This window comes from Hoplias malabaricus, chromosome 6, assembly GCF_029633855.1.
Source record: "Hoplias malabaricus isolate fHopMal1 chromosome 6, fHopMal1.hap1, whole genome shotgun sequence".
NCBI lineage: Eukaryota > Metazoa > Chordata > Actinopteri > Characiformes > Erythrinidae > Hoplias > Hoplias malabaricus.
In genome coordinates, this window is record NC_089805.1 from 45,704,719 (window position 1) to 45,732,493 (window position 27,775).

At 43.8% G+C, this 27,775-nt stretch overlaps 2 protein-coding genes across 3 annotated transcripts in view; one reads left to right on the forward strand and one right to left on the reverse strand.

The window, feature by feature from the left end:
• The window catches only part of rnf19a (ring finger protein 19A, RBR E3 ubiquitin protein ligase), a 40,460-nt gene extending 35,807 nt beyond the window's left edge, over nucleotides 1-4,653 (forward strand). For both annotated transcript variants that reach the window (XM_066674063.1, XM_066674064.1), the window contains exons 8-11: nucleotides 399-600; nucleotides 1,505-1,648; nucleotides 2,416-2,639; nucleotides 3,368-4,653. In XM_066674063.1, the coding sequence (XP_066530160.1) occupies nucleotides 399-600; nucleotides 1,505-1,648; nucleotides 2,416-2,639; nucleotides 3,368-3,885 (1,088 nt within the window). In that variant the 3' untranslated portion in view covers nucleotides 3,886-4,653. The remainder of the gene's footprint in view (nucleotides 1-398; nucleotides 601-1,504; nucleotides 1,649-2,415; nucleotides 2,640-3,367) is intronic.
• A 961-nt stretch (nucleotides 4,654-5,614) lies between these two features.
• On the reverse strand, nucleotides 5,615-27,665 carry spag1a (sperm associated antigen 1a). Its single transcript, XM_066674454.1, has 8 exons — nucleotides 27,303-27,665; nucleotides 22,140-22,239; nucleotides 19,278-19,430; nucleotides 18,411-18,565; nucleotides 13,248-13,389; nucleotides 11,207-11,333; nucleotides 9,890-10,013; nucleotides 5,615-7,562 (listed from the first exon to the last, which is right to left on the reverse strand). Exons 1-8 carry the CDS (start codon nucleotides 27,646-27,648, stop codon nucleotides 7,558-7,560), a joined length of 1,152 nt encoding a protein of 383 aa, XP_066530551.1. The 5' UTR covers nucleotides 27,649-27,665; the 3' UTR covers nucleotides 5,615-7,557.
• Between the last annotated feature and the right edge of the window lie 110 nt (nucleotides 27,666-27,775).

A 27,775-nucleotide genomic window follows, 5' to 3' on the forward strand; every position in this document is an offset into this window, starting at 1 on the left:
CTGTCCTGCTCTCTCTTACTCTCTCTCTCGCTCTTTCTCTCTCGCACTAAATTCTTTCCACTGTCTCTTATTCAATCCTCTTTACTGCTTCATCCTCTCCACTTCCTACTTCTCCTTCCTCCTGTTTTTTTACTGCATTATTCCCCTCTTCCTTCTCCTTTCATCAGGTCTGTCTCTGTGTGTGTGTGTGTGTGTCTGTGTGTATGAGAACTGTGCAGTTAGTGGTCTCCTCAAAACATGTTGAACACCTCTGATTCACTGTATATAACCTCCTCCAGCTCACAGGAGGGACCACCACCAACCCCCACCTCTCCAAGCCTGGTCCTACTTCCCCATCACATATTCATGGTTGTGTTAATCCTGTGTGTGTGTGTGTGTGTGTGTGTGTGTGTGTGTAGACTCCACCTCTGTGGCAGAGACCAGACAGAACCCCAGTATCGGCGAGGGCAGTGTGGGAGGACTGAGCGCCAGCGGGAGCCACATGGACCGGATCGGAACCATGAGAGACAACCTGAGCGAGAACGCCAGCACCATGGCCCTGGCCGGAGCCAGCATCACTGGCAGCCTCTCCGGCAGCACCATGGGCAACTGCTTCAACAGGTACGCTCCAGGGAGGGGTGTTTACCTTCACAGCATTTAACACAGATTACTGAAGGGCCCTTCAGTCCACAGGGTCTACTGACCCTGACCAGTCCACACAGGTCAGACACCTGGTCAATCACATTCCTGATTTTTACCCCCACGCCTTGTTTTCGAGTGACATCTCGCCCCTTGGAGCTGAGTTACAGGGCGCAGTGGTTAGATCTCCCCCTATGGGACGTCCCTTAATGCACCTGGTACTTCATCAGAACACAAATAAACAAGAGCAGCGCTTCATTCCCCAGTGACTAGCGCCGCTCTGTAGCTGCTCTACACCAGTCTGCAGTGATATCAGAGGAGCTGCTGGACTTTAGTTACATTTAGGGCCTCATTCTCCTTCAGAAGAGTTCCACAATCAGAGATCACCCCCCTCTCCTCACTCTTCTGTGACATGGAGCTCAGCTCAGTTCCAAACTCCCAGTTCCACCTTAAATATGGCCACAGATGCACTCTCTAACTACTTCAGAACAGGCCAAGCACCAGCTGATATCTGGGCGAAGGGCCATAATCCACTGAAACTCCACTAAACTCAGATAATACACTGGTGATCATAGAGTTTAAAGGGGTAAACATTGACATCTGTGGGTTTCTTGAGGCGCTGTGCAGCGTCTCGCTGTTGTTTCTCAAGAAATTTGTAACCCTCCGTGTGTCTAAAAACACAAGAATAAAACTAAAACCTCTCAGGGCCGTGTCACCCTCACGTTTCACCCTGCATCTCTATTCCAACAAGAACTGAGACCCCCACCCCGAGGGGTAGAGGGGCAGTGCTAAGTGCCAGGGGCAAGGGGTTGAATGGGATTAATCCTTAGATACAGTTAGATGAAGTGTTCAGTGCTGATGTAATAGTGTGTGTGTGTGTTTTTAGGCTGGAGGTTCAGGCTGACGTTCAGAAGGAGCGCTGCAGCCTGAGTGGAGAGTCCGGCACCGTCAGCCTGGGGACAATCAGTGACAACGCTAGCACCAAAGCGATGGCTGGGTCCATTCTCAATGCGTACATGCCTCTGGACAGGTCAGAGGGACTTTAATATCCACTGAGCTGGAGCAGGACGCACTTTAGCCTCAACCTGCGTACACTGTTTATCCAGGCCTTTGTAGACACCACTCAAACTGCAGCTGTGTACTCAGGTGTTCAGGTGTGTGTACACAGCGCTGAACGGGAGCGTGGGATCCTCCGGAGCAGCTGTCACCGTGTCCAGGGCTGAACGTGGGCTAGAGGAGAACAAAGCCCCAGCAGTGGGCTGTGTATCAGGGTTTTAACTGTGTTCTCAGGACCTCACTGATTTGATGTTGCTGAATGCAGTCAAATCCTCACAGCAGTTTTCCAGCATTAGATAAAGCCTTGAGTGTTGCTGAGTGGAGTGGAAATAAACCAGTCCCTGATTTAAAGCCCTCTGTTTTCAGGAACGGTGTCTACAAACGCTTGGCCACACAGTGTGTGCAGCTCTGTCTAGTCAACATCCTGTGTCTATTATGCGGTTATACCGACCCCTAGTGGCCGAGTGGGGCTTTACATAAATAAGGATTTCTCAGTTAAACCCAAATTGAGGGCTGTTCAGCAGGAAAGCTTCTGAGCTCTGTTCCTGTTGGACGGGCTTGACTTTGGTTAAGTGACCTGTCGAAACTGAGGAGTCCTGCTTTGTGTCCACCCCCAAAGTCACCCTGATGTAAGGAGCCCACTCTGTGGAACATAAACTGCAGGTTTCAGGGATGAGAGAAGCACAGTGTGAAAGAGGTGCTGACTTTGTGTGTGTGTGTGTGTGTCTCTCTCTCACACAGAGAGGGCAGCAGTATGGAGGTGCAGGTGGATGTCGAGACGAAGCTGGGCAAGTTGCGGCACCACAGCGGCAGCAGCAGCGTGGAGGACGGCAGCTCGGGCCGCGGAGCCTGTTCTCACGAGGGGAAGTGCTCTTCCCGCTGGGCCAAGGAGCCTTCGTCGTCCTCCTCATCCTCCTCAGGGAAGAAGAGTAAAGGCAAGCTGCGCAAGAAGGGCGGCAGCAGAGGTGGGCCCCGCTTTATCACCAGCGTTTACTCGGGGCTTTAGTTTGATCATCATTATTAATTATCACTTTTATTGATGACTGCGTTAATCTTCATTTCATGTGTAAATTGTGCTTTTATCATCAACCACAGTACGATGAAATTTGACCCTTGTGTTTAACCCATCAGTGGCAGTGAACGAACACACTCACTCACACACACACACACACACACACAAAGTGATTTTGTGGCAGTGAGCACATGCCCAGAGCAGGATTTCTTACCAGGAGGGACTAGCCGACAAACTTCCACACACATCTGTCAAAATAAAAGTCCCCCAACAGTCAGCTGAGCTTAAAACTAATAAAGCTAATTTGAGAAATATAAAACAGACCAAAGAAACATGGAACACACGTTTCTCCCCACATTTCTGTTAAAATCACAGTGTAACATACATCTCAACAACTCTACATTTCTCAGACCGCCATGTGACTGTCTCCAGGACGTTCAGGAAGGGTTTCATGAGCTAAAGTGAGGGACAAAGCTGTGTAGTGGACTTTCCAGTTGTGGTGAATACCATTTCCACACATCTATAAAATCAGATCAGACAACGTTAAAAATAAAATGTTTTGGAGCGTGACCCACCAGCAGGGCCCCCACAGGACGTGTCTGTGTCTGTGTGTCTGTGTCCTGTAATGTAGAAGTGTCTCCTCCTGTCCTAAACCGCCGTGGCGTCTTTTGTCTCCCCCAGGTGGTGGGACAAAGATAAACGAGACGCGAGAGGACATGGACGCCCAGCTGCTGGAGCAGCGCAGCACCAACTCGAGCGAGTTCGACTCTCCGTCTCTGAGCGGGAGCTTACCCTCCGTCGCGGATTCCCACTGCAGCCACTTCTCCGAGTTCAGCTGCTCCGAGCTGGAGGGCTGCCGGGCCCACGAGCCTCACGGCCGGCCTTTAACGGGCCCCGGGACGGTCAGCCCGCTGCCCGAGGTGGAGCACGACCGGCTGGAGAACTGCCCCGCCCCGGCCCTGGCCTCGGGACACCTGCCCCAGGCCGCCTCCTCTTCCCCTTCTTCTTCTGTTAATAACAGTAACACCGCTGCTGCATTTAACTCTGCTGCTTCCGCAAACATCTCCCACACCCCCCAGGAGAACAGGGGCTCCACTCCGGACCCCGGCGTCACTGACGCTCCGAAAGAGCGCAACAACAACCTCCCCCCTCAGCCCACCAGCCCCGTGAGGAACGCCTGCATCCAGACGGAGATCTAGCCCGTCGGACCGAAACCCGAACCGGGGCTGTGACATCACCAATCCGCGGAGAGCAAGGCCACATGAATCCAGAGCTCAGACGAGCCCAGGGTTATTGCACACAGACTTCTCTCTTCTCGCTTTCCCGTCTCTCTGTGTAAAAAGAGGAGGATAAAACGCAAAGAGCTTGTTTCTAATGTTTTGTTTAGTTTCGGGGGGTTCTCTGTGGAGGTTTGTTCATTAATAAAAACAAGGACAAGCAAAAGAAAAAGGGTTGAACGCTTGGTTCAAAGATTCGCAGGTTAAGGTTTCTGTTCTGCTCTCTGCCTCCTTTTAAAGAGTTAAAAACTCTGGAAAACAACGCACCAGATGAATGTAGGCAGCAGGTGATGGACGGAGGAGGACGGAGCTGTTTAATCACATTATGCCTCTCTTTCAGTGACGGTGGCTGGGGTCAGAGGCGAGGGGTGGGGGGTAGGTTTCATTTGATTATTTTCTTTGTCTTGTTTTGTTTTTTTGCCTGAGCCTCATGAATCTGTGTGAGCTATAGTGCTTTCAGGCGCCAGACACACACACACACACACACAGATACACAATACAAATTCAGACGTCGTATACTCTGTCATATAGACCAAGTTATATCTGTGGTTGGAGGGATCCGCTTCTTCTCATAACTCTGGGTTTCAGCAGCGTGACAGGGTTATGATGCCTTCACAGCGGCGGCATTTATCACAATTAAAACCTAAGAGGGACCAGGCAATGATAGATTGTTTTATATATATATATATATATATATATATATAAAATATAATAATTATTATTATTAATATTGTAAATGATTTTTGTTTCTGAAGCTTTTCTTCTTGTTAATGATTCTCTCTCGTTTCCGTTTTGTTCGGAACGGTTCACATGTCCCAGGTGGGTTTTACTTTGTTGTTGGTTTTTGTTTTTGTTCTTTTCGGGGCGGGGGGGCAGGGGAAACACTCTGGATACAGTTTGTGTTGGCGCCACCTTCTGGTCGGTTGAGAGATCTTGCCCCAACCCTTTGATTTGTGTGAAAGGATGCAGTGATTAGCTCAACAATGAAGGCTGATTAAAGTCTGACATCCCTCCACACAGTCAGTGTCTCTCTCTCTCTCCCCCCCACCCCACCCCCCCCCCCCAATCGATCACCGCTGACCTTAATCCAGACCCCTCCTCTGAGCTTCAGTAACGGTAGGAAAGTACGGAGGAGGAAGGACAGTGAAACTCAGCTGGAGGCGCTGGATCACTCCTTTAATTTAACCACTGTCATTTCAGTGTCTGCTCGACTCAAGGGTTCGGACCCTCTCGGACCCCCGCGGGTCTGACACAGCTCAGTTCAAAGCCTCTGATGGGCCGAGGGCAGCGGTGTGTCGAGGTGGTCTCGGACGCCTGGCGGCGGGAGCGTGGTTCTGTTTTCCGGGTGGATTTTTGTACCTGTGTTGACTCTTGGTGCCTTTTTTGGAGTTCCAGACGGAAAAGAAAACAGTTTGTTGTTCCTCCATTCTGTGTCTTTCAGATTAATAATAAAAACGAAGGATCAATCACAGTGGGTCTGGATTAATGTGTGTGTGTGTGTGTGTGTACACTTTGAAATACTAAGTCAATGTAATGAATCCAGGCTTTTTTTTAAATAATGAATTTCAGACCTTGCTGCCATCCAATCAGCTGCTTGTTACTAGGCAGATTACACAGGGACTGAGGTGGTGTTATTCCTCTCACACTGAACAGAGGATCTTTATTAATCACAATAATAGTGTCCCCCACCCCCTGAATGCAAGTGGGAGAGTGTGTTGAGGGGCATATTTACAGCTTCAGAGAAACCCATGAAGGTAGTTTAGAAAGCTCTTTTATTTTTGCAAGATTTACAGCACGTCATTCTCATCCTAAAAGAGAAGCCATTCAGCGTTTAATTCATCCGTTCGTCTCCATGTACAGTCTCTCTGCGTTCACGTCCTTGCTGACCCATGCTGAGCAGCTGTTGTCACACCACGGACAACCTGCTTTCGATTTGACTGTTTATTCTGGAAGCGTGAGACGTATCTGAGCTGTATCTGAGACGATGGCGGCGCCTGAGGGAACTCTGTCCGAGGTGATTCCTGGTGAAGGCACATCCCTCTTCCTCTCAGTAAACCAGGTCACAAACCTCAGTTCCACAGTTTGGGTCGGTGTATGAAATGCAACTCAAACACTTTATAAACCGAACACTACCGCCCGACTGTAGCAAACAGCACAACGTTGTTTTCTACAGAGTGCCACTCGCACCAGGATAAAGAGCCGATCTGCTCCGACGTCCCCGAATGAACCGGTTTATGCTTCATACAGCGGGTCGCCCACAAGGAGGCGGCCATCTTTAAATCGGTTAAATACGGAACCTCTGACAGCTCCAGGCCACTAGGTGTCAGTATAACATCTGTTTCATCGCGTAAGTAAGAATCAGTGCAGGTTTTTAGTAAATATTCATTCTGAAAGTGATGCTGTAACACGACAATAAAAGCAGGAGGAGATGCTGTGGGCGGAAAACATCTGGAACAGCTGCTTGGGTTAAAAGGTACTAGTCCTTTATGAGTGACGACGGGTCGTGGATCAACACTAAGAAGAAAAAAAAGTTAAAAAAAAGGACACGTCAGAGTCAGGCGCCATAGCACCCCCTTGTGGAGCAGTTCATACTGAGCGAGTGAATGGGTGTGTATGGAAATATATGACTCGTGAATGAGTGATTTTGTTTGTGAATGAGTATGTATGAGTTTGTATGCAAGTATATGACTCTTGAATGAGTGTTTGAGTTATGTGAGTAAATGTGTGTACTGATGTGAGTGAGTATGTTTGAGAGTGAGTTATGAGTCTGTTAATGGGTTTGTAGGAGTGATTTCTGAGTGACTCGTGAGTATGTGTATGAAAGTGTGTATGTGAATGAGTGAGTGAATTATAAGCCAATTCCATGAGCTGCTTCACATCATTAAATACATTGAGTGTTAAAGAATAAAGTTCCTCAACAAACGACAGCAAAGTGTTGCAGTGTTTCACAGTCTACAGCCCCATTTCTCCCACAGACTCAGGGAGCCCGGAGGGAGCCACACGGCTGTAAACATGCTCCCAGATTTTTGCAGCATGCTGCAGGCGTCAGGTCAGGAATCTGTCCGAACACAGCCACCTGAATAAAGCAAAACCTTTAATATCTGTGTGTTTTTTTGACTCTAATAGAAGAACAAGCGTAATTTACGGGACACTGTTTTAGTAACTACTTCAGAAACTGCCCTGGAATGTTTCTGGAACTGAGGTTTGTACATGGCTCCAAACGTATTCCTACTCCCGCAGGACTCTCTGGGGAAGGTAATTCAAAGCTACAGCCAACAGGGGGCAGAGTCGCCATGCATCTACACTGCGCCGGTGTGGGGTGGGGGTTTGCTGATGTCCAGCAGCTGCTCAGGGGTCAGTTCTTTAGCCAGTTCTTCGCTGCTCTCTCAGAAACTCTGTGAGGAACAAGGTGCTGCTGAAGCGAATGAAAAGTTCTTGATGGGTTCTCCTCATGATCCCTGTTTGGCTTTGGGCAGGAGCTCCTGCTCTTCTTCTGATGCTGCTGCTGTTGGTGGATTGACCGAGTCCCGCTCTGATGGAAGATGGCTTCTTCTTCCCAGTTCTCCTTTCTCACGTTTAGAATTTCCAACAGTGTCAACCTGAGAGAGAAGAGGACACTGAGCTTCAGGGAACTGTTCAAACAAAACACCACTAAACCATTAGAGACAAACAGAAATGTCCCGTGTCCTTGAAACAGCGCAGCTCCACGCCCAGGCGTCCAAAACCTACATTACGTTTGAGTAGTCGATTAAAGTTTTAACAAAAAAAAAAGACCTGAATGTAGCCTTGTTTTCTTGCTTTTTGTCTTTTAAAGGTGACATTTACAATTTTATTTGGACCACAGAGAGGACTCCAAATGTTGAAAAGCACACACCAAAATGAGGATGTGGCTCTATTCCTGCTCCATAGGGGGGTGACACTGACTTATTTTTGCTGTTCTTTTAAGGTGGAAATGTCTCTAAACTCAGGAGACGGCTAACTACATTAGCGACAGAGCTACAAACTAAACACCTACAGTTACACATGAGCTCCTGTGGTGATTCAGACAGTGAATAAACACATCAGACACCAACTAACAACAGTCATTTGTCTCCCTCAAACTCACGTTCCACCTTAAATAGGGTGACCAGATCTGAGACAGTGAAAAAGAGGACACGTCTCTGGGGGGCGGGGGGGGGTGATGAGCTCTCGCCCCTCGCTGCCGTTGTATTCTTAGCTGAACCTATGTGTGCTTTTAGGTGCGTTACAAGTTATTTTCTACACAAAACATGGGAATTTCTTTTTTAATTCATCTGAGAACTTACATTTCCGTTTCGGCATAGCTCCTCGAGATGAGGGTAGGTACATGAGCTTTGCCTGACGTAAACAAGGACTACTGACGTGCAGACTGACCAATTAAATGTTTACAGAGAAGGTTATCGACCAATAACGGTAGCTCTACAGTCAGACCGTCCAATCAGAAGATTTTAGGCTACTTCACCACGCCCACTTCTCACTCAAGCGAACCAATCGGAGTAGGGGAGGGCGGGACTAGTTTGTGAAGGAAGCTTCTCGAAGTTCTATGTAAGCTCTAGAAAAACAAAATGCCGGACGTTTGTGAAATTCCGCCCGGACATTTTTTTAAGTCTAAAACAGAGGACGTCTGGTCACCCTAGTTTAAAAGACGGGGAGATCCTGAATGTAAACAACACAGAGAATTGCGTACCCCACAATCGTAAATGTCCCCTTTAAGTCATTTTGTGAGATTAAGACTGTAGTGATTGTAGTAGTTTAACAGTAATTGGGTAATCCTCCTTTTTTTTTGGGAGATATTTGCTACAAAAACAAAATTAAGGCCCCTTTTTTAGAGCCATGTTTACTTCACAACTGCACAAAGGACATTGCCATTTAAGGTGGCACTTAGGGGCAGCAGTATTATTGAGTGATATTGAGCACTGTTTAAAGGAACACTATGCAATATTTTTAACTAAAATGTACAGCATCAAAATCATTGTGATCCTTCACTGACCAATAACAGGGAGAATCAAGCTTCTGTTGTCACTATTGTGGGCTCAGCACTGCAGAAACTGCACTATGTAACTTTTGGAGGAGGGTAGGTAACCTCCCCTGTCTTGATTTCAGTACAGTGCTGTCAAAATGAATTACACTAGAGGGAGCTCCAGGAGCAAAAAAACTCAAACATGACCTAGTGTTCCTTTAAGACGGAGAGTCTCAGAACGTCTTCACAGTTAAAGGTGGAGGGAAAGCCCTCAAATGGAGTTACAGCAGCATGTAAAGCAGAAGTGGAATACCGAGGTGCTGCATGATTTAAGGTGGAACAAAGCGACAACTTTTAACCCGCTGCACCGTTTAAGGTGGAATTCTGAAGAGAATGAGTTCTCTTTTTCTGGAGATGATTTGTTTGTTGTTAAAAAGGAAATGTGACTAAAGCAGCACTTTTCTACAGCCTCGATAAACACCATCTGTTTACACTGTGTGCTGTGCGCCCGGAAGCTTTGGCTGATTCTGCCCCCAGCACTTCCTGTGATGCACTGCAGTTACTAATGAACATCATTTAACAATGAAATTCCAAGTGGAACCAAGTTTTACAATCGATGTTGTGGATTATGACGAGGGTGAGATTAGGGAAAACACCAGGTTCAGTTCACGGTGTTTCAGGCCGAAGTCAATCAGGAGTCTCATTAAAACTGAAATGGGGGGTAACCCAGGCCCTGTATCTGCTCCATCTCATCACTGCTGCCCCCTCGCCCGGACCGAAGGGAAGTGGGAAATGATGCATATAATAACGTCTAAACCATTTCCGGAATGAGACTGAAGCATGCTCCAGTGTGTATTTAAACCTGATCATTTAACAACAACAAAAACAACAGCAAAGACGTTTCCTGCACCTCACAGACGTTTCAGACTCATGAAACACTGTGTTTACCCTGAGCAGTGAGCAGACTCTCCCTCAGCAGAACCGTGACCTCCTGCAGCTCCTGTTCAGCCTCCCGAACATTGGGGTCCAGCTGCAGAACTTCCTGCAGGTCGGTGCTGGAAGAGAGATAGTCCTGCAGCAGATAAAACACACAGTCATCAGTTCATTACAGTGGGTCAGGTAGAGACATTTGTTTACAGTTTTCATTTTCATCTTGGAGCACTGCAGGGTCTCGGGTCCTGGGTGCACTCCTCTCCTCAGGACACTGTCTGTGAGGAGTGTGGTGTCTTCTCTCTGTGTCTGCGTGGGTTTTCTCCGGGTGACTGTCTGTGAGGAGTGTGGTGTGTTCTCCCTGTGTCTGCGTGGGTTTCCTCCGGGTGACTGTCTGTGAGGAGTGTGGTGTGTTCTCCCTGTGTCTGCGTGGGTTTCCTCCGGGTGACTGTCTGTGAGGAGTGTGGTGTGTTCTCCCCGTGTCTGCGTGGGTTTCCTCCGGGTGACTGTCTGTGAGGAGTGTGGTGTGTTCTCCCTGTGTCTGCGTGGGTTTCCTCCGGGTGACTGTCTGTGAGGAGTGTGGTGTGTTCTCCCTGTGTCTGCGTGGGTTTCCTCCGGGTGACTGTCTGTGAGGAGTGTGGTGTGTTCTTCCTGTGTCTGCGTGGGTTTCCTCCGGGTGACTGTCTGTGAGGAGTGTGGTGTGTTCTCCCTGTGTCTGCGTGGGTTTCCTCCGGGTGACTGTCTGTGAGGAGTGTGGTGTGTTCTCTCTGTGTCTGCGTGGGTTTCCTCCGGGTGACTGTCTGTGAGGAGTGTGGTGTGTTCTCCCTGTGTCTGCGTGGGTTTCCTCCGGGTGTGAGTGTGTGAGTGTGTGAGAGACTGGGTGAGTGTGTGAATGTGTGACACTGTCCACAGGATTCAGGTTTATGAGTGTCCACAGGGGTGTGTGTGTGTGGTTGTGTGTGTGTGCATGTATGTGTGAGATACCCTGTTATGTACTGACACTATGTCCAGGGTGTGTTCTTGTGGCCCAGTGATTCCAGGAAGGCTCCAGACCCACCACAACCCGGATTATGGTGCTCAAAGAAGATGAATAAATGAAAGAATGAATAAATGAATGAATGGTGACAGCAGCACTCTCTGGTTATTTTGTCAGTGGAGAAACACAGACTGCTCAGAGATTCTGGCACAGAGCACTTAGTGAAAACTATCGACACCTGCCTAGTGCTGCAACTGCCACCAGTGCCCCATTCACCCTCTCACTCTTCTACTATTCCACAGAAAACCTACAGAACACACGGCTGTCTCCAAACATCCCTCTAAGGTAACCCCCCTCACCTTCAGGCCTTTGTGGGCGAGGGCTCGTCTGTAGAACGCTTTCTTATTGGTGGGTTCTATCTCCAGCGCAGAGTCACAGTCCTGCTTCGCTTCTTCATATCGATCCAGTCTCAGGAAACACAGCGCTCTGGAAACACACACACACACACACACACCGCAGAGCCAGGGGTTAAACAGCTGCTGTGTCTCATAACACACACCATGGTGTAGCATAGATTAGGAGCCACTCACTCACTCTCTCACTCATACACACACACACACTGTTACACATTTACACACACACACACACACACACACTGCAGAGCTATGGGTTAAACAGCTCATGTGTCTCATAACACACACAGTGGTGTAGCACAGATTAGGAGTCACTCACTCACTCACTCATACACACACACACACACACTTACACATTTACACACTCACATACACACACTAACACACACATGCCAACTTATATACTCACACAGACATACACCCTCACTCACTCACTCACTCACTCACTCAGTCATTCATTTTCTCATTCATATACATACTGAAATACATTAGACATACATTATTACCATTCACACACACACACACTCCATCATCAAACCACCATTATTAAGTGTTTACTTAATAAACTGAATTGAAGTAGGAATGAAGAATGAATGAATGAATGAATGAATGAATTTCTGTTGTGATGCCACTTATGTTCTGCACAGTTTCTGTTTATTTTGTTTATTTAAAAAAAAAAACTAAGTATAAAACGTGCGCTGACGTTTTGTGCAGGCCTCGTTCTCAGTGACTTCACCCCAGAGCAGCAGCAGTGTGTTACACTCAGAACAGCGCTCTCTACAGGATGTGCCCTATACTTCACTCAGAAGGAACAGAAACATGATGTGAGCAGGGTCCCAGAGGAGGAGGAGGAAGGGGGGGTGGGGCTGAGTGAAATGGTCTCATTCCTAAAGGGACTCAGCAGGTTTAGACGCTGATCCGAGCAGAAACAGACCCTGCACCTGCTCCTTCATTAACACTCTGTAATGAGTCTGGGCTGAAGGTGGGGTAATGGAGTGATGTCATCACTGACTTCAGCGTTTCTCCTTTATCCCTGAGGTTGTGATTTACTGTACACTCTCAGAATAATGATGCAGTAGAGGTGCTGTGTAAATGTCCCTTTAAAGGTACAGCAGTGGTGTTAGAGTCCAGTTGTGTTCCCTAAAGCTTCACTACACTCTCTTCTCCAGAAGGAGAGGGGGATCTCTGTAACCTTTCATTATTCAACTTTGTTAAATATAAAAGCATAATAAAAGTCCCGGAGATGAAACGGAGCGTGTGAAGAATTTTAAAATGAGAGAATGCTCCGTGATATTTAAAGGTTCTGTGATGAACTGTGTTACGATGCTCTCCTCTGGGTGTAAGACAGGTGTGATCAGGGCTCCCACAACACTGAGCAGCTGAAAACCTCCTATTCCCCCTATACCCACACATACCCTCAACAATCCCTGCACTGTGATTGGCCGAGAGGAGCTCTGTGTGTGGCCAGTAATGTCACTCCGTCGTTTGAAGCAGAAATAAACAGGGTATAATTAAAGTAACAGTAGGTAGAGTTGGTATTTTTCCTCCTGGGCTCCCCCTACACTTGTAGAGTATAATTCAATTTTACACCGTCCTTAAATCAAGGAGGGAGTTGGCTCCTACCTTTCTCCAGGAATTACATAGTGTAGTTACACAGTGTATTTTCTGGTGTGCTGAGCCTGGAGTCGTTATGACAGAGGTAAAAGTAAAAGTAGAAGTAAAAGTCTTATTCGTTTTATTTAAACATGTTTTGAATCTATGTCTATTTCCCTGTACGTCAGCGTTTATTTGGATAAATCTGTTTCTCCACATTTCTACGTCAAAATCAGACAGAAATTCAGAAACAAATAAATGTAGAAATAATTATTTTCCTTAATCGCGCCCCTCTTCAAGACAGAAAACTGTTTATTTATGTTCTATGATGAATAATATAATATATATAAGACATTATGTACTGATCCATGGCCCCAGCCCCCGCTGCTGGTACCTGTTGGTGTAGATGGAGCACTCTGTGGGTTTGAGTTTGAGACACTCGCTGTATTTCTCCATCGCACTCTGAAACTGTCCTTTCTTCACCAACTCATTCCCCTCCTGCTTCAGCAGCGTGAAACGAGCCTCCGCCACCCGCGCTGGAGAGAGAGAGAGAGAGAGAGAGAGAGAGAGAGAGAGAGAGAGAGAGAGAGAGAGAGAGAGAGAGAGGAGAGAGAGAGAGAGAGAGCGAGAGAGAGAGACGAGAGAGAGAGAGGAGAGAGAGAGAGAGAGAGAGGAGAGAGAGAGAGAGAGAGAGAGGAGAGAGAGAGAGAGAGAGAGAGGAGAGAGAGAGAGAGAGCGAGAGAGAGAGACGAGAGAGAGAGAGGAGAGAGAGAAGAGAGAGAAAGAGAGAGGTAGAGAGAAGAGAACGGAGAGAGAGAGAGAGATAGAGAGAGAGAGGAGAGCGAGAGAGAGAGAGAGAGAGAGAGAAGAGAGAGAGAGAGAGAGAGAGGTAGAGAGAGAGAGAGCGAGAGAGAGAGACGAGAGAGAGAGAGGAGAGAGAGAAGAGAGAGAAAGAGAGAGGAGAGAGAGAGAGATAGAGAGAGAGAGAGGAGAGCGAGAGAGAGAGAGCGAGAGAGAGAGACGAGAGAGAGAGAGGAGAGAGAGAAGAGAGAGAAAGAGAGAGGTAGAGAGAAGAGAGAGGAGAGAGAGAGAGAGATAGAGAGAGAGAGGAGAGCGAGAGAGAGAGAGAGAGGAGAGAGAGAGAGAGAGAGAGACGAGAGAGAGGAGAGAGAGATAGAGAGAGAGGAGAGCGAGAGAGAGAGAGAGAGAGAGAGAGAAGAGAGAGAGCGGTAGAGAGAGAGAGAGAGAGAGAGAGAGAGAGAGAGAGAGAGAGAGAGACAGACAGACACTTACAGACCTGCAGAAATTAGAGATGATTCTGGGAGCGTGCAGCCCCCTCACTGCCCAGTGGATGTCACTGTTTTGCCAAAACCTTTAATTATTATCTTTATTTACACTAATTTTGTGTTGCTTTTATTCATTTTTTATTTATATTTTTTGTTGTTATTGTTTCCTGTTGCAATGCTTTGGCAGTCGTTCTCATAGCAGTCACCAATTAAGATACTTTGAAAGATAAAGACAGAGGGGAGGTCGAGAGAGGGGTACGAGAGAAAGAGAAAGAAAAAAACTGAGGGAAAGAGACTGTAGAGAGAAAAAGTAAAGAAAGACACAAAGAGAGAAAGAATAAAAAAGAAAGGAGAGAAAGAGAAAGAAAGAATAAAGATGACAAAGAGAGAAAGTAGTGTAAGATGGAGAGAGAGAGGACAGAAAGACAGAGAAGGAGAGAATAAAAAAAGGAGAGAAAGAGAAAGAAAGAATAAAGACAAGAGAAAGAAAGTAGAGTAAGATGGAAAGAGAGAGGACAGAAAGACAGAGAAGGGGAGAAAGGAGCAGAGAAAGAGGAGAATGGAGAGAGAGAGAGAGAGAGAGAGAGTTCACATTTGCAGACTGTGACACTGTGACTGAGTTGAAGTGTAAGTGCAGAGACCCTTTAACACGAGAGTTCTCAGCTCCTGACACACAGCTGTGCGCTGAAAGCTTTTTAGACCGCCATTAATTTTTATGTATCGTAAAAAAGGTGCAGCCAGTCATTCTCTCCACTGCTCCTGCTTCACGTTAGGAACCAGCCGTTACACTGACATATAGAGGCCTGAATCAGGGGTCCTGCACTAAACCTGTTGTAAACATGACCACCCCCATGTGGGAGACCCGCTCTATGGAGCCTAAACGGGTCCATTCAGGGACAACAAAGCAGACGATAAGATGTTTGATGAGTTTTTATATCTGAGTAAAGATATCCATCAGTCACTGTTTTGGATATAATCCTCTCTGATAGAGGACACACACACACACACACACACAATACTTCTTCCACCACAAGGCTAAAGGTAACCTGAGCCCCTCGTTCCATTACGCACAACAGCTGCTTCAATTACACATTAAACATTCAGCTGACAGACGCTGTGTTTGTCTGTGTTTGCATGTGTATTTGTTTGTGTGTGTGTGTGTGTTTGTTTGTGTGTGTGTGTGTGTGTGTGTAAACTGGTTTAAATGCCTCTCTCTGTGTGTTTAGAACAGAAGGCAAACACACACTGAACTCATACAGGAGACAAATCAAAATAAACCCTGACTACTGCAGAAGAGGAAGACAAACACCTCGTCCATTGACCAGTTTCCATTAGCGAGCAGATGCTAGTTCATTTATGTCTGTACAAACACGCTAATTCAAAACAGTTCAGTGACATATCAGCTTTAGCATTAAAGCTAAAAGGCTAACTAGCTAACAAACACTATGAGTTTACAGCCACTGGGTTCCCAGCTAGCAGGGAATGTTCCCACAACTTTGGCTAACGTTACCCCAAATGTTCTAATAAAGTTTTAAAGAAAACGTTTTAGTCTAATGTTCAAAGGATATTTTATTTGAAGATTAGACTAAAACATTTTCTTTAAAACTTTATTAGTATGTATTTATTAGTAACGTTAGCCACAGTTGTGGGAACAGCTAGAATTTTAGACAAAATGCCACATTTACTGTCCATTCACTGACTTCTCTGTCATTATTTAGGGGTTGGAGCACTGTAGTGTTAGAAGACCTAACGTTATAGTTGAAATGAATGTCACAGAAGCTTCCAAACAGTGCAGTGCATTATGAGTATCCACTATCCAGTAATGTCAGCTAGTGTACATGGGTTCTACACTTTGTAGTGCATTGTGGGATTGTTTGAGTGCACTGAGAGTTGTTCAGTATGTTTTTCAGACACTGCAACATGGAGAACCCCAAAACCGTGCAGTGTACAGTGAATAGGGCACAGTTTCTGACACTGCGCTGGTCGACAGGTGGGCACTCTACGCTCACTGTCTGTGTGTCACACACTCCTCAAACTGAGCTGTTTAATGAGCTCTAATTAAATCATTATCTCGATTTTCAAGGGAAGTTTTTTATAGTGATTTTTAAAAGTCACATTCTTGGTGTTTTTACACTGGACACACTTTATTCAGAGGGTAGTTGTGGACTTCCACATCTTATATTGTGTAATGAATCTTGGGAAAGTGTTTTAATATTTTCTTAGGTGTACAACAGTAGCTGGGTTCAAGGGCGTAGTATCGGCACGGACGGAGGGGACGTGTCCACCCCAATATCCACCGATTACTGAACTGTCCCCCACCAATGATCTGTAAACGTCTCATTAACCTAGAGGTGCAGAAAGGGTTAAATCATTCTCTACTCGAGCCCTTCCTCCCTGTAACATAGGGCCAGTGTGATTGGCTGAGCCTTTCCCTGCTGGTCACGTGAGACTCTGGAGCTACGTTTGGTTGTTAGCAGCGACAGAACACAACGTTCCAGTCACAAGAGAGACTTACTGTGAAAGACTCAGGGGAAACGTGGGGTCAGAAGAGAGTGAGGAGGGCAGCAGAAAAAGAAGAAGGTGGACTTTAGGAGCTTTTTTTCAAAGAAATGTGTAAGTAATTTAAAGTCAAGTTCACTAATGAGTGCAGTGTGGGGGTAGATTCAGAGGTCCCCACCAATGACAGGATCAAATCTACACCACTGGCTGTGTTTTACAGCTCGTCAGAGACTGTGTCTAATTAGAAAACCAGAGGGGTTTGATGTCAGTAATATCTTGTTAAATATTTCTGTGGTGTGTGTGTGTGTGAGACATCAGTAAGTAAAGTAAAGTGGCTATGATCATCATCAAGGAAGAAGAGAAAATAAAGGCCAGCAGCAAAGTCATTAGAAGACCTTAATAACAGAGCATCGTTTAGAAAAGCCACAGCAGTAATCACTGATGCTCTGCATTCCCTTGGTGCTGAGTTTGAGTTTCTACCTTTAGGCCACGAGGTGAAGCTGAACACAGACGTCCTGCTGTGGAGCGACAGTAAGTCTATATTCTGTTCGATTCTGTATTTAATCTATTATAACCAGTTTAGAGTGGGTTACGGACGTCTGAACGCGTGCGTGAGAACACTGGTTATAAAGGCTCAGCTCACGTGTGAGAACAGCTTCAAAACTAGAAGAAGACGTTTTTGTTTGAGCTGCAGAGAGCAGCAATGTGAGTGAAAGCACAGCAGTGTGAGCAAGAGAGAAGCAGTGTGAGTGAAAGAGCAGCAGTGTGAGCAAGAGAGCAGCAGCATGAACGAGAGAGCAGCAGTGTGAGTGAAAGAGCAGCAGCGTGAACGAGAGAGCGGCATTGTGAGTGAAAGAGCGGCAGCGTGAACGAGAGCGGCAGCGTGAACGAGAGCGGCAGCGTGAACGAGAGAGCGGCAGTGTGAGGGAAAGAGCAGCAGTGTGAGGGAAAGAGCAGCAGTGTGAGGGAAAGAGCAGCAGCGTGAACGAGAGCAGCAGTGTGAGTGAAAGCAGCAGCATGAACAAGAGCAGCAGCGTGAGTGAAAGCGCAGCAGTGTGAGGGAGAGAGCAGCAGCATGAACAAGAGCAGCAGCGTGAGTGAAAGCGCAGCAGTGTGAGGGAGAGAGCAGCAGCATGAACAAGAGCAGCAGCGTGAAAGCGCAGCAGCGTGAGGGAGAGCAGCAGTGTGAGCGAGAGAGCAGCAGCATGAACGAGAGCGCGGCAGTGTGAGTGAAAGAGCAGCAGTGTGAGGGAGAGAGCAGCAGACTGAGTGAAAGGGCTTATTTCTTTGATGTTTACATTTTTTTTGGCACAAAATCTGATTCCCATACGATGTGACATAACTCAAAAAAGTTTCACAGACGATTTTGTGTGTGTGAATGTGTGTTGCCCTGTGAAGGACTGGCGCCCCCTCCAGGGTGTATTCCTGCCTTGCGCCCAGTGATTCCAGGTAAGCTCTGGACCCACTGCCGCCCTGAACTGGATAAAGGTTATGAATGAATGAACAAAGGTGTCATGCCCAGTGTGTATTATTTTATCTAAAATGTCACTTCTCAGCCTCACTTCTAGGATTCTTTATTATGGACATGATGCCACTGCAGAAACAACATGACTTCCATAGACTATGACTGTATTTGGACACAGACTCCTCCTCATGCACAAACAACAGTGAATATTGATTGATATTAAAAGTGCACTCCTTCAAATTGTGATTTCAAAAGTAATGAACCGACTCCAGGTCGGAGCTGTTTGTGTCGTGTGTTTGTAACAGACCTTTCTCCTGTTGTGCTCTAGCTGCTCGGGCCTGGAGAACCTCCGAACTCGGTTCTTCTCTGTGGTGCTGCTGAGCTGACAGTGGAACCACAGGGATCTGGGGGAGTTTCTCTCTCCAGTCCGGACCGTCCTCTTCGATCAGCAGCTTTGTGATCCTGACGAGAAACAGCACTTTATACAACTTAGTTTACACTCAGCCGTCCACCTCAGCACTTCCTCATTTACTGCATCTCCGTCCTCAGCCACAGCCATTAAACAATCACAGGACCTCAGAGCACCTCTTCTTCAGCGTCTTAAAGGAGCGTAGCATATTCATGGATGTGGTCATTTATTCTGTAACGTGCCACTTATCTGAGATAAAGACTCTAACAGCTCTGTTGTTCCTGCACAAGTTTGTGCTCCATAGAGTGGGTCTCCCACAATGGGTGGTAATCTCAGACACAGCCAGGCCACTAGGTGTCAGTATAATGACTGAAGAGTCAGTGAAGAACCTGGCTATTTTAAGTACTCTTTATTACAGCGTCTCATCCCTCGTCTGAGCCCAGTTTTAATGAAGCTCTTTTTCAGCCCACCACTAAACACCAGTAAAACGAACCACACAACGTCTCCAAACATCGTTTAGATTTGCTGCATTTAAGGTTCAATTGGTAAACTGTGAAAATATAAAGGGGACACTCTGTCCCTCTTCTCCACAATGGAACACAGTTCTGGTTCTTAGTGAAACGTCCGGGACCTGCTTCAGTCCAAACCCCACGAGCCCCACGTCCAGGTCCAGGTCCACACAGGCGCTGCACCAGGGATATTTCATATGTGTCCTTTAATTTTTGCCTTTTTTCCCTATTATTATTGGCTGTGTGTGTGTGTTACCTGTGTATACTGTCATGAGCGGCCTGTACACTGACGTCTATCTGCAGAACTGTTTTGTAATCGACGTAGGCCTTCCTGTAACGCTCCAGAGTCTCGTAGGCCATGGCCCTGCGGAGGAGGGGCTTCAGGGAAAAGGGGCGGAGCTCCAGAGCTCTGTATGATAATGGGATGTGTGAGAGAGAGAGAGGATCAGGATTAATCTGTGAGAGCCCTGCAGTGACCTCACACACACACACACACGCACGCACACACACGCACGCACGCACACAAAGGGATTAGCAGGTAACATCCATTCAGAACCCATCCCTTTAAAGACACAATGATAACAAACAAATTTAGCTGCAGGGGTTCAGTGTGGGGATGAGTGTATTTTCATTTTATATCGTAACAATAATAATAAATAATAAATAAATAATAATTATATTGAGAATGCATATAATATAGAATATATTTCTGAAGATAGAGGTGTGTACAGAAATGTGGACTCTGTAAATACAGATGTATGACACGATCTATACGTCCAAATGTTTGTGGAAACCTTGAGTGAATCCAGTTAATTTAAGCTGCACCCGTTGCTTTATACAAACAGTTTGCATAATCTCCTTATAAAGTCACTGACCAGTAAATACCAGGGAGGCTCTGGAGCAGCTGCACATGAGCCAGAGGTCACCATTAAACCACTTACGACACTTGTTTATGCTCCAAAACCCATCCGAATCTATTTTTACATGAACACTGTTTGCACATAAACGGTCTGTTTTGTGGAAGCAGTCCGAGCTGAAACACCCCTTATAACTTCAGCCTGAGTGGGCGGAGCTAAACCACAAACGACTGTATACACAAGAACGACTCGACATTTTTGTAGTGTGTAGATGTAATTAAAGATTCTCACTTTCTTTGTGATTTTATGGGAACTCTGTGTCGTATTAAAAGATGTATTGATTATTAATGAATATGTATTAATATGTTACATTCATGCCCTGTGAAGGACTGGCGCCCCCTCCAGGGTGTGTTCCCGCCTCGTGCCCAGTGATTCTGGGTAGACTCCGGACCCACCGTGACCCTGAACAGTTACAGACAGTGAATGAATGAATGATTGTTACATTCACAACATACACAAGCACTGAAATCTCCATTTGTGAATCGTCTAAACCCACACTCACACGTACTTCTGGGTCCGATACTCTCCCCAAGAACAGAACAAACCCATCACCGTCTTCTTTTCTCTTCTTTTCTTCTGATGGAGCTCATAAACTCTTCACACTCCTTCACGTTTTCAGGTTATTTTTTGTTGAATTAAGTGAGAATTGTTATTTTTAACACGACACACAGTCATCGTCAAATGACAAAATAATGTTTTTGGAGAATGTTTGAAATTTGAATTACATTTATACATTACATAAAAATGCTTTAAAACCTATTTTTACGCTGAATAAAATCTCACAAATCTGATTTACACTCAGTGCTTTAACCTCCATCAAGGAAGTTAGCATTATCTAGCATTTACACAAACTGTGTATTTATTGTGTATATTCAGGATGTACATATTCTATATAATTATTATTCTATATAATTATTCTGTATTCTGTACAGAGTGTAGATAAAGAGAACGCTTTAAGAATCTAGTGGTTACTGGTGGTTTTTCTACATGAGGTGACCACAGAAATAAAACTCTTCAACGTTTTGACATGTGACTTTTTGGGGAGTATATATAAGTATATTTAAGTGTATATATGTGTATCATTATATGTGTAAATGTACTGTATATATAAGTGTATCAGTATATGAGTATATTTAGATTTATCGGAAATACATTTACTGTGTATTTGTTGTGTATATTCAGGATGTACACATTCTCTATAATTATTCTGTATAATATCATCACACTGTAAATATCCACTTCATATTTCACTTACATTCTCAGTTACATTTTTAATTCTCCACTATATTTACACAGATGTTTGTATCTTGTTGTATCATAGACACATGTCTACACACACACACACACACACACACACTGATTTCACTCTTTGGCCTTTACACAGTTAATATCTGCACGTCTGGTAGATGCTAACTGCATTTCCTAGCCTTGTGCTTGTGCTGAGCAAAGACAATAAATATGAGTCTATTTATAGACACAGATAGATCCACTTTAGAGAGACGTGGTTTGTTTCCTGCAGGTGACCAATGAGAGTTTGTGGAAAAGTGTAAAAGTGAGTGGTCCGTGCTGTGGGCCTTTAGCTGCGTGAGAGTCTCAGCGTCGTGTGCTGGAGCTCTGCTCTGGTGAAGAGGCTCCTAATGACACTGGACAGTCTGGAGGTGAGGCTGCTTTTAGATCGGCTAATTGTGCTGTCTTCTAATCTCTCTCTCTCTCTCTCTCTCTCTCTCTCTCTCTCTCACACACACACACACAGAAAGAGAAAGAGTCCTCCTGCTTTAACGTAACCATGTATCTTCTGAAACAACAAGCATTAAGAGGAACTTTGTCCTCCTGCTCTACTCTGAGAAGGCTTGTCACTAGAGGTTGGAACACTGCTGTGAGGATTTGATGGTGTTCAGTCACTATAACTTCATCAGTTCTGGATCACGAACACCAGCTCATCTCAGAGGCATTGGAAATTTAGCTCCATCACCCTGGAGAACACAGATCCACAGTTCCACAGTCCAGTGCTGGGGAAGGGTTATACACCTCCAGCCCACACTTGGCATTGAGCACAGTGACCTTGGGCTCATGTGCAGCTGCTCCCGAGCATCGCATTTCATTTTGTTGTAGAGATTACACAAGCGGTGTAAAATAGTTGTAATTCACCCACTACAGCACAAGCCATGTATACATGTGAGTGTGTGTGTGTGTGTAGTAACCTGGTGCAGTCCTGAATGCAGTCTGTACTGTTCCCATCTTTGAGGTAGCAGGCCGCTCTGTTCGAGTATAAAATAGACAAATCCTCTGGACTGTCAATACCTGTCAGAAAACCACACACACACACACATTAACAACACAGCCCAAATACATAAGCACATTAAAGGGGAAATGAAAGGGTTGACATGTGAACATGTGATGGAGAGTGAGGTGTGATTTTGTTTGGTGAGAAAGGCTCCATTAAAGGGACACTTACACCGTGAGGACAGTGGAGGTGAAAGGAACCAGACATCTTCCTCTAAAATCTCCTCACAGAAAACTATGACAGGGAGTAGTTCAGAACACACTGCCGATGTGTTTTGGAGGAGGACTAGAGGACGAGCGACACACACTGTGCAGCGACAGATGAGCTACTGTCTCTGACTTTACATCTACAAGGTGGACCAACGAGGGAGGAGTGTCTCACAGAGTGGACAGAGAGTGGACACAGGGTTTAAAAACTCCAGCAGCACTGCTGTGTCTGATCCACTCTACACCAGCACAACACACACTAACACACCACCACCACGTCAGTGTCACTGCAGCGCTGAGAATGATCCACCACCACATCACACCTGCTCTGTGGGGGTCCCAAAGTATGCAGAGCAACAGCTGGACTACAGTCTGTAAGCTCAGAACTACAAAGTGCTCCTGTGTGGTCAGTGGAGCCTTGTCTCAGGATTGTTTCAGTTCACTGACGTACCTTTCAAAAAACGTACCTTTACCCTCACCCAGGTCCTAACTACAGCGAGACTGACCCAACCCCGAAACCATGCCCTAAACTTACAACAGGTTCTTATTCTCAGCATTGGTTTAAGTCACAGGGCTATGATTTTGTTCTCATAAGCATTGCAAATCACCACAGTGTGAGTGTGTCACCAGACTTTGGCTCCCACGTGATATGTATCTGGAACACACACACACAGAAAGCTAAAGTAGAGTTTCAACATAATACTGAAAGCAATGAAAGGCATGTCTCAACCACATCAACCCAAATCCTGCCGCTAAACATTTTCACACACACCCTTTCACCACAGCAGAAGTGTTAAAGGGCCAGTACCGTACATTTCTGACTTTTCATCTTCACCACTCTCCAGCCTCTCCTCTTCCCAGACTGTGACTTTAACACTGACACAAGTAAATGAGCTCAGTCCGGAATAGTTCTGCATTTTAAAGCACTTTTGTGAAATGGATTCCGTTTCCTAACATATGGGCCCTTTAAGTCCCTCAGCAGAGGCTCATTCTCCTTAAAGGCTGTCAGCTCATCATTCAGTCCAGTGACTGTAGGTGACACACAGCACATCAGGGCCTAACAGCAGCGCTAGCAGTGGAGACAGGGTTCTCAGACCTGCTGCAGGGGTCTCTCTGAGCTGGGCGTGAACCCCGTGTCCACAGACTCCTGCAGTGATTCCTCTTCATATCGACGACTCCACTCCTCTCTGAAGCTAAAAATATCTCCCACTGCGTAAGACTGGACTGGTCCAGGAGAATCAGTGTGTACAGAGTGTATTGAATGGATACTGGGTGCATAAGGAGAGTAAAAGAGTGTTTTCTGTGTAAATTAGTAATGTGTTTTAACTGTATATTTAATCTCACTCTTTCTTCCCCAGCCTTCAGTTGCCTGGGTGTGTGTTGAGTGTGTTTCAGTGTGTTTTCTGTGGTTGTGAATATATTTTGAGTATTTAAGAGTATTTAAATACTCATTGTCTATCACGAATCTCTATGTCACAACACAGGGGCGACGCACCACCAAAAGGGAAAGGGAGGACATGTTCTTTCATTTATTCTACCACAGTAAAAACCCATGGCTGTGTATTAACCAAGCTCTGCCTGAAGATTTGTCCCACCTCTAAGTATCACAGTCAAAATAGGTTTTATTCCGTACAGTCCTGCCTGTTTATGGGCATTTCAAGATGGTGGAAAATTGCCCCAGGCTCCTCTCATAAACTCTCATGTTAAGGCTCTATTTTCCGAGCTGCAGAGCCTTCAGTTCATTCTCAGTTGGTTCTGGGAGGAATCGCCCCAATGTACTTTCATCACATACAAGGTGAGGTGTGTCCAAACGGCCCGCTACTCTACTCCCGACATTGCTCACCATGTAGTGAAGTATATAGTGAATAGGACACTGATTAATTTTGGGCACCACCCTGTATGGATACTGGAGCAAGCAGAGCCGTGTAGAGAGAGCAGCTAGTGATCTGGTCAATGCAACGTCCGTAAACCTCACAAAACCCTTTATTCTGGAAATTCTGCACCTAAAATAACATATCTGAGGAGGGAAAAGTGTCTAGAAATTTATATGACTCGTGATAAAGCTGGTCTCTCTTCAAAATATCTGTAAGGGCAACTCAATGGCAATTTCTTTGTCCATGACACAGGTGATTCTTGATTCGCTGAAGAGGCAAAGCAACTTTATTAAAGAAAAACTTAATAATGAACTCCTGGATAAAGCTCTCCACAAACACTGCACAGTGTGTAGATAAAGAGAAAGCTTTATGAATCTAGTGGTTACTGGTGATTTTTATTTATTTATCAGTATATGAGTATATTTAGATTTATCTGAGTATATTTAAGTGCACTTATCAGTATATGAGTATATTTAGATTCATCTGAGTGTATTAAAGTGTATTCATCGGTATATGAGTATATTTAGATTTATCTGAGTATATCTAAGTGTATTCATCAGTATGTGAGTATATTTAGATTTATCTGAGTATATTAAAATGTATTTTTCAGTGTATATGAGTATATTTAGATTTATCTGAGTATATTAAAGTGTACTTATCTGAGTGTATTAAAGTGTATTTATCAGTGTATATGAGTATATTTAGACTTATCAGAGTATATTAAAGTGTATTCATCAGTATGTGAGTATATTTAGATTTATCCGAGTATATTAAAGTGTATTTATCAGTGTATATGAGTATATTTAGATTTATCTGAGTATATTAAAGTGTATTCATCAGTATGTGAGTATATTTAGATTTATCTGAGTATATTTAACTGTATTTATCAGTATGTGAGCATATTTAGATGTATCTGAGTATATTTACGTGTATTTATCAGTATATTTAGATTTATCTGAGTATATTAAAGTGTATTCATCAGTATGTGAGTATATTTAGATTTATCGGAGTATATTTAAGTGTAGTTATCAGTATATTTAGATTTATCTGAGTATATTAAAGTGTATTCATCAGTATATGAGTATATTTAGATTTATATGAGTATATTAAAGTGAATTCATCAGTATGTGATTATATTTAGAATTATATGTGTATATTTAATGTATTTATCAGTATATTTAGATTTATCTGAGTATATTAAAGCGAATTCATCAGTATGTGAGTATATTTAGAATTATCTGTGTATATTTAATGTATTTATCAGTATATTTAGATTTATCTGAGTATATTAAAGTGTATTCATCAGTATATGAGTATATTTAGATTTATCTGAGTATATTAAAGTGAATTCATCAGTATGTGATTATATTTAGAATTATATGTGTATATTTAATGTATTTATCAGTATATTTAGATTTATCTGAGTATATTAAAGTGTATTCATCAGTATATGAGTATATTTATATTTATCTGAGTATATTTAAGTGTATTTATCAGTTTATTAGTATATTTAGGTTTATTAGAGTATATTAAAGTGTATTTATCAGTATATGAGTATATTTAGATTTATCTGACTACATTAAAGTGTATTCATCAGTATGTGAGTATATTTAGATTTATCTGAGTATATTAAAGTGTATTTATCAGTATGCGAGTATATTTAGATTTATTTAAGCATATTTAAATGTATTTATCAGTATGTGTGTAGCTTTAGATTTATCTGAGTATATTAAAGTGTATTTATCAGTGTATATGAGTATATTTAGATTTATCTGAGTATAGTAGTGTATTAATCAGTATGAGCATATTTAGATTTATCCGAGTATATTTAAGTGTATCCATCAGTATGTGAGTATATTTAGATTTATCGGAGTATATTTAAGTGTAGTTATCAGTATATTTAGATTTATCTGAGTATATTAAAGTGTATTCATCAGTATATGAGTATATTTAGATTTATATGAGTATATTAAAGTGAATTCATCAGTATGTGATTATATTTAGAATTATATGTGTATATTTAATGTATTTATCAGTATATTTAGATTTATCTGAGTATATTAAAGCGAATTCATCAGTATGTGAGTATATTTAGAATTATCTGTGTATATTTAATGTATTTATCAGTATATTTAGATTTATCTGAGTATATTAAAGTGTATTCATCAGTATATGAGTATATTTAGATTTATCTGAGTATATTAAAGTGAATTCATCAGTATGTGATTATATTTAGAATTATATGTGTATATTTAATGTATTTATCAGTATATTTAGATTTATCTGAGTATATTAAAGTGTATTCATCAGTATATGAGTATATTTATATTTATCTGAGTATATTTAAGTGTATTTATCAGTTTATTAGTATATTTAGGTTTATTAGAGTATATTAAAGTGTATTTATCAGTATATGAGTATATTTAGATTTATCTGACTACATTAAAGTGTATTCATCAGTATGTGAGTATATTTAGATTTATCTGAGTATATTAAAGTGTATTTATCAGTATGCGAGTATATTTAGATTTATTTAAGCATATTTAAATGTATTTATCAGTATGTGTGTAGCTTTAGATTTATCTGAGTATATTAAAGTGTATTTATCAGTGTATATGAGTATATTTAGATTTATCTGAGTATAGTAGTGTATTAATCAGTATGAGCATATTTAGATTTATCCAAATATATTTAAGTGTATTTATCAGTATGTGAGTATATTTAGATTTATCTGAGTATATTAAAGTGTATTTATCAGTGTATGAGTATATTTAGAGTTATCTGAGTATATCAAAGTATATTTATCAGTATGTGAGTATATTTAGATTTATCTGAGTATATTAAAGTGTATTTAATCAGTGTATATGAGTATATTTAGAGTTATCTGAGTATATTTATCAGTATGTGAGTATATTTAGGTTTATTGGAGTATATTAAATTGTATTTATCAGTATGTGAGTATATTTAAGTGTATTTGAGCTATATCTTTAAAGGACTCACCCTCTGATTCACAGCCCTCTATAGCCTGTGTGTATTTCTCCAGAGCGTCAGCGAACTGTCCGTTCCTAAAGAGCATGTTTCCCTCGTTTTTAATCCGGGACAGTCGGGGGGGCAGGGCTCCCGAGAGGGCGTCCAGAGCTCCTCTGTCTTCTGCCCCTGTCTCAGCCGCCATGGGGCAAACTCCTGGTCCTTCCTGCCCCCCACCAGGGGTCCCGTTGGCCTGGGGCAGATTCCCTGGTGGCTCTTGGGACCTGGAGTTGCGCTTGGCCTTGGGAGTCCCGATCCCGGAGTGCTGGGACCCTTTCTCTTCTTCTTTTCCTGGAGCTTTCTTCTGAGCGTTCCCCATGGCCGGCTTTTCCTGTTAAAGCCCAGTCAGCGCTCTTCTATACACACTCCTCCGCTCATTCTCTCTCTCTCTCTCTCTCTCACTCCTCCTCCTCCTCTGTGTGTGTGTGTCTCTGTGTGTACTTGTC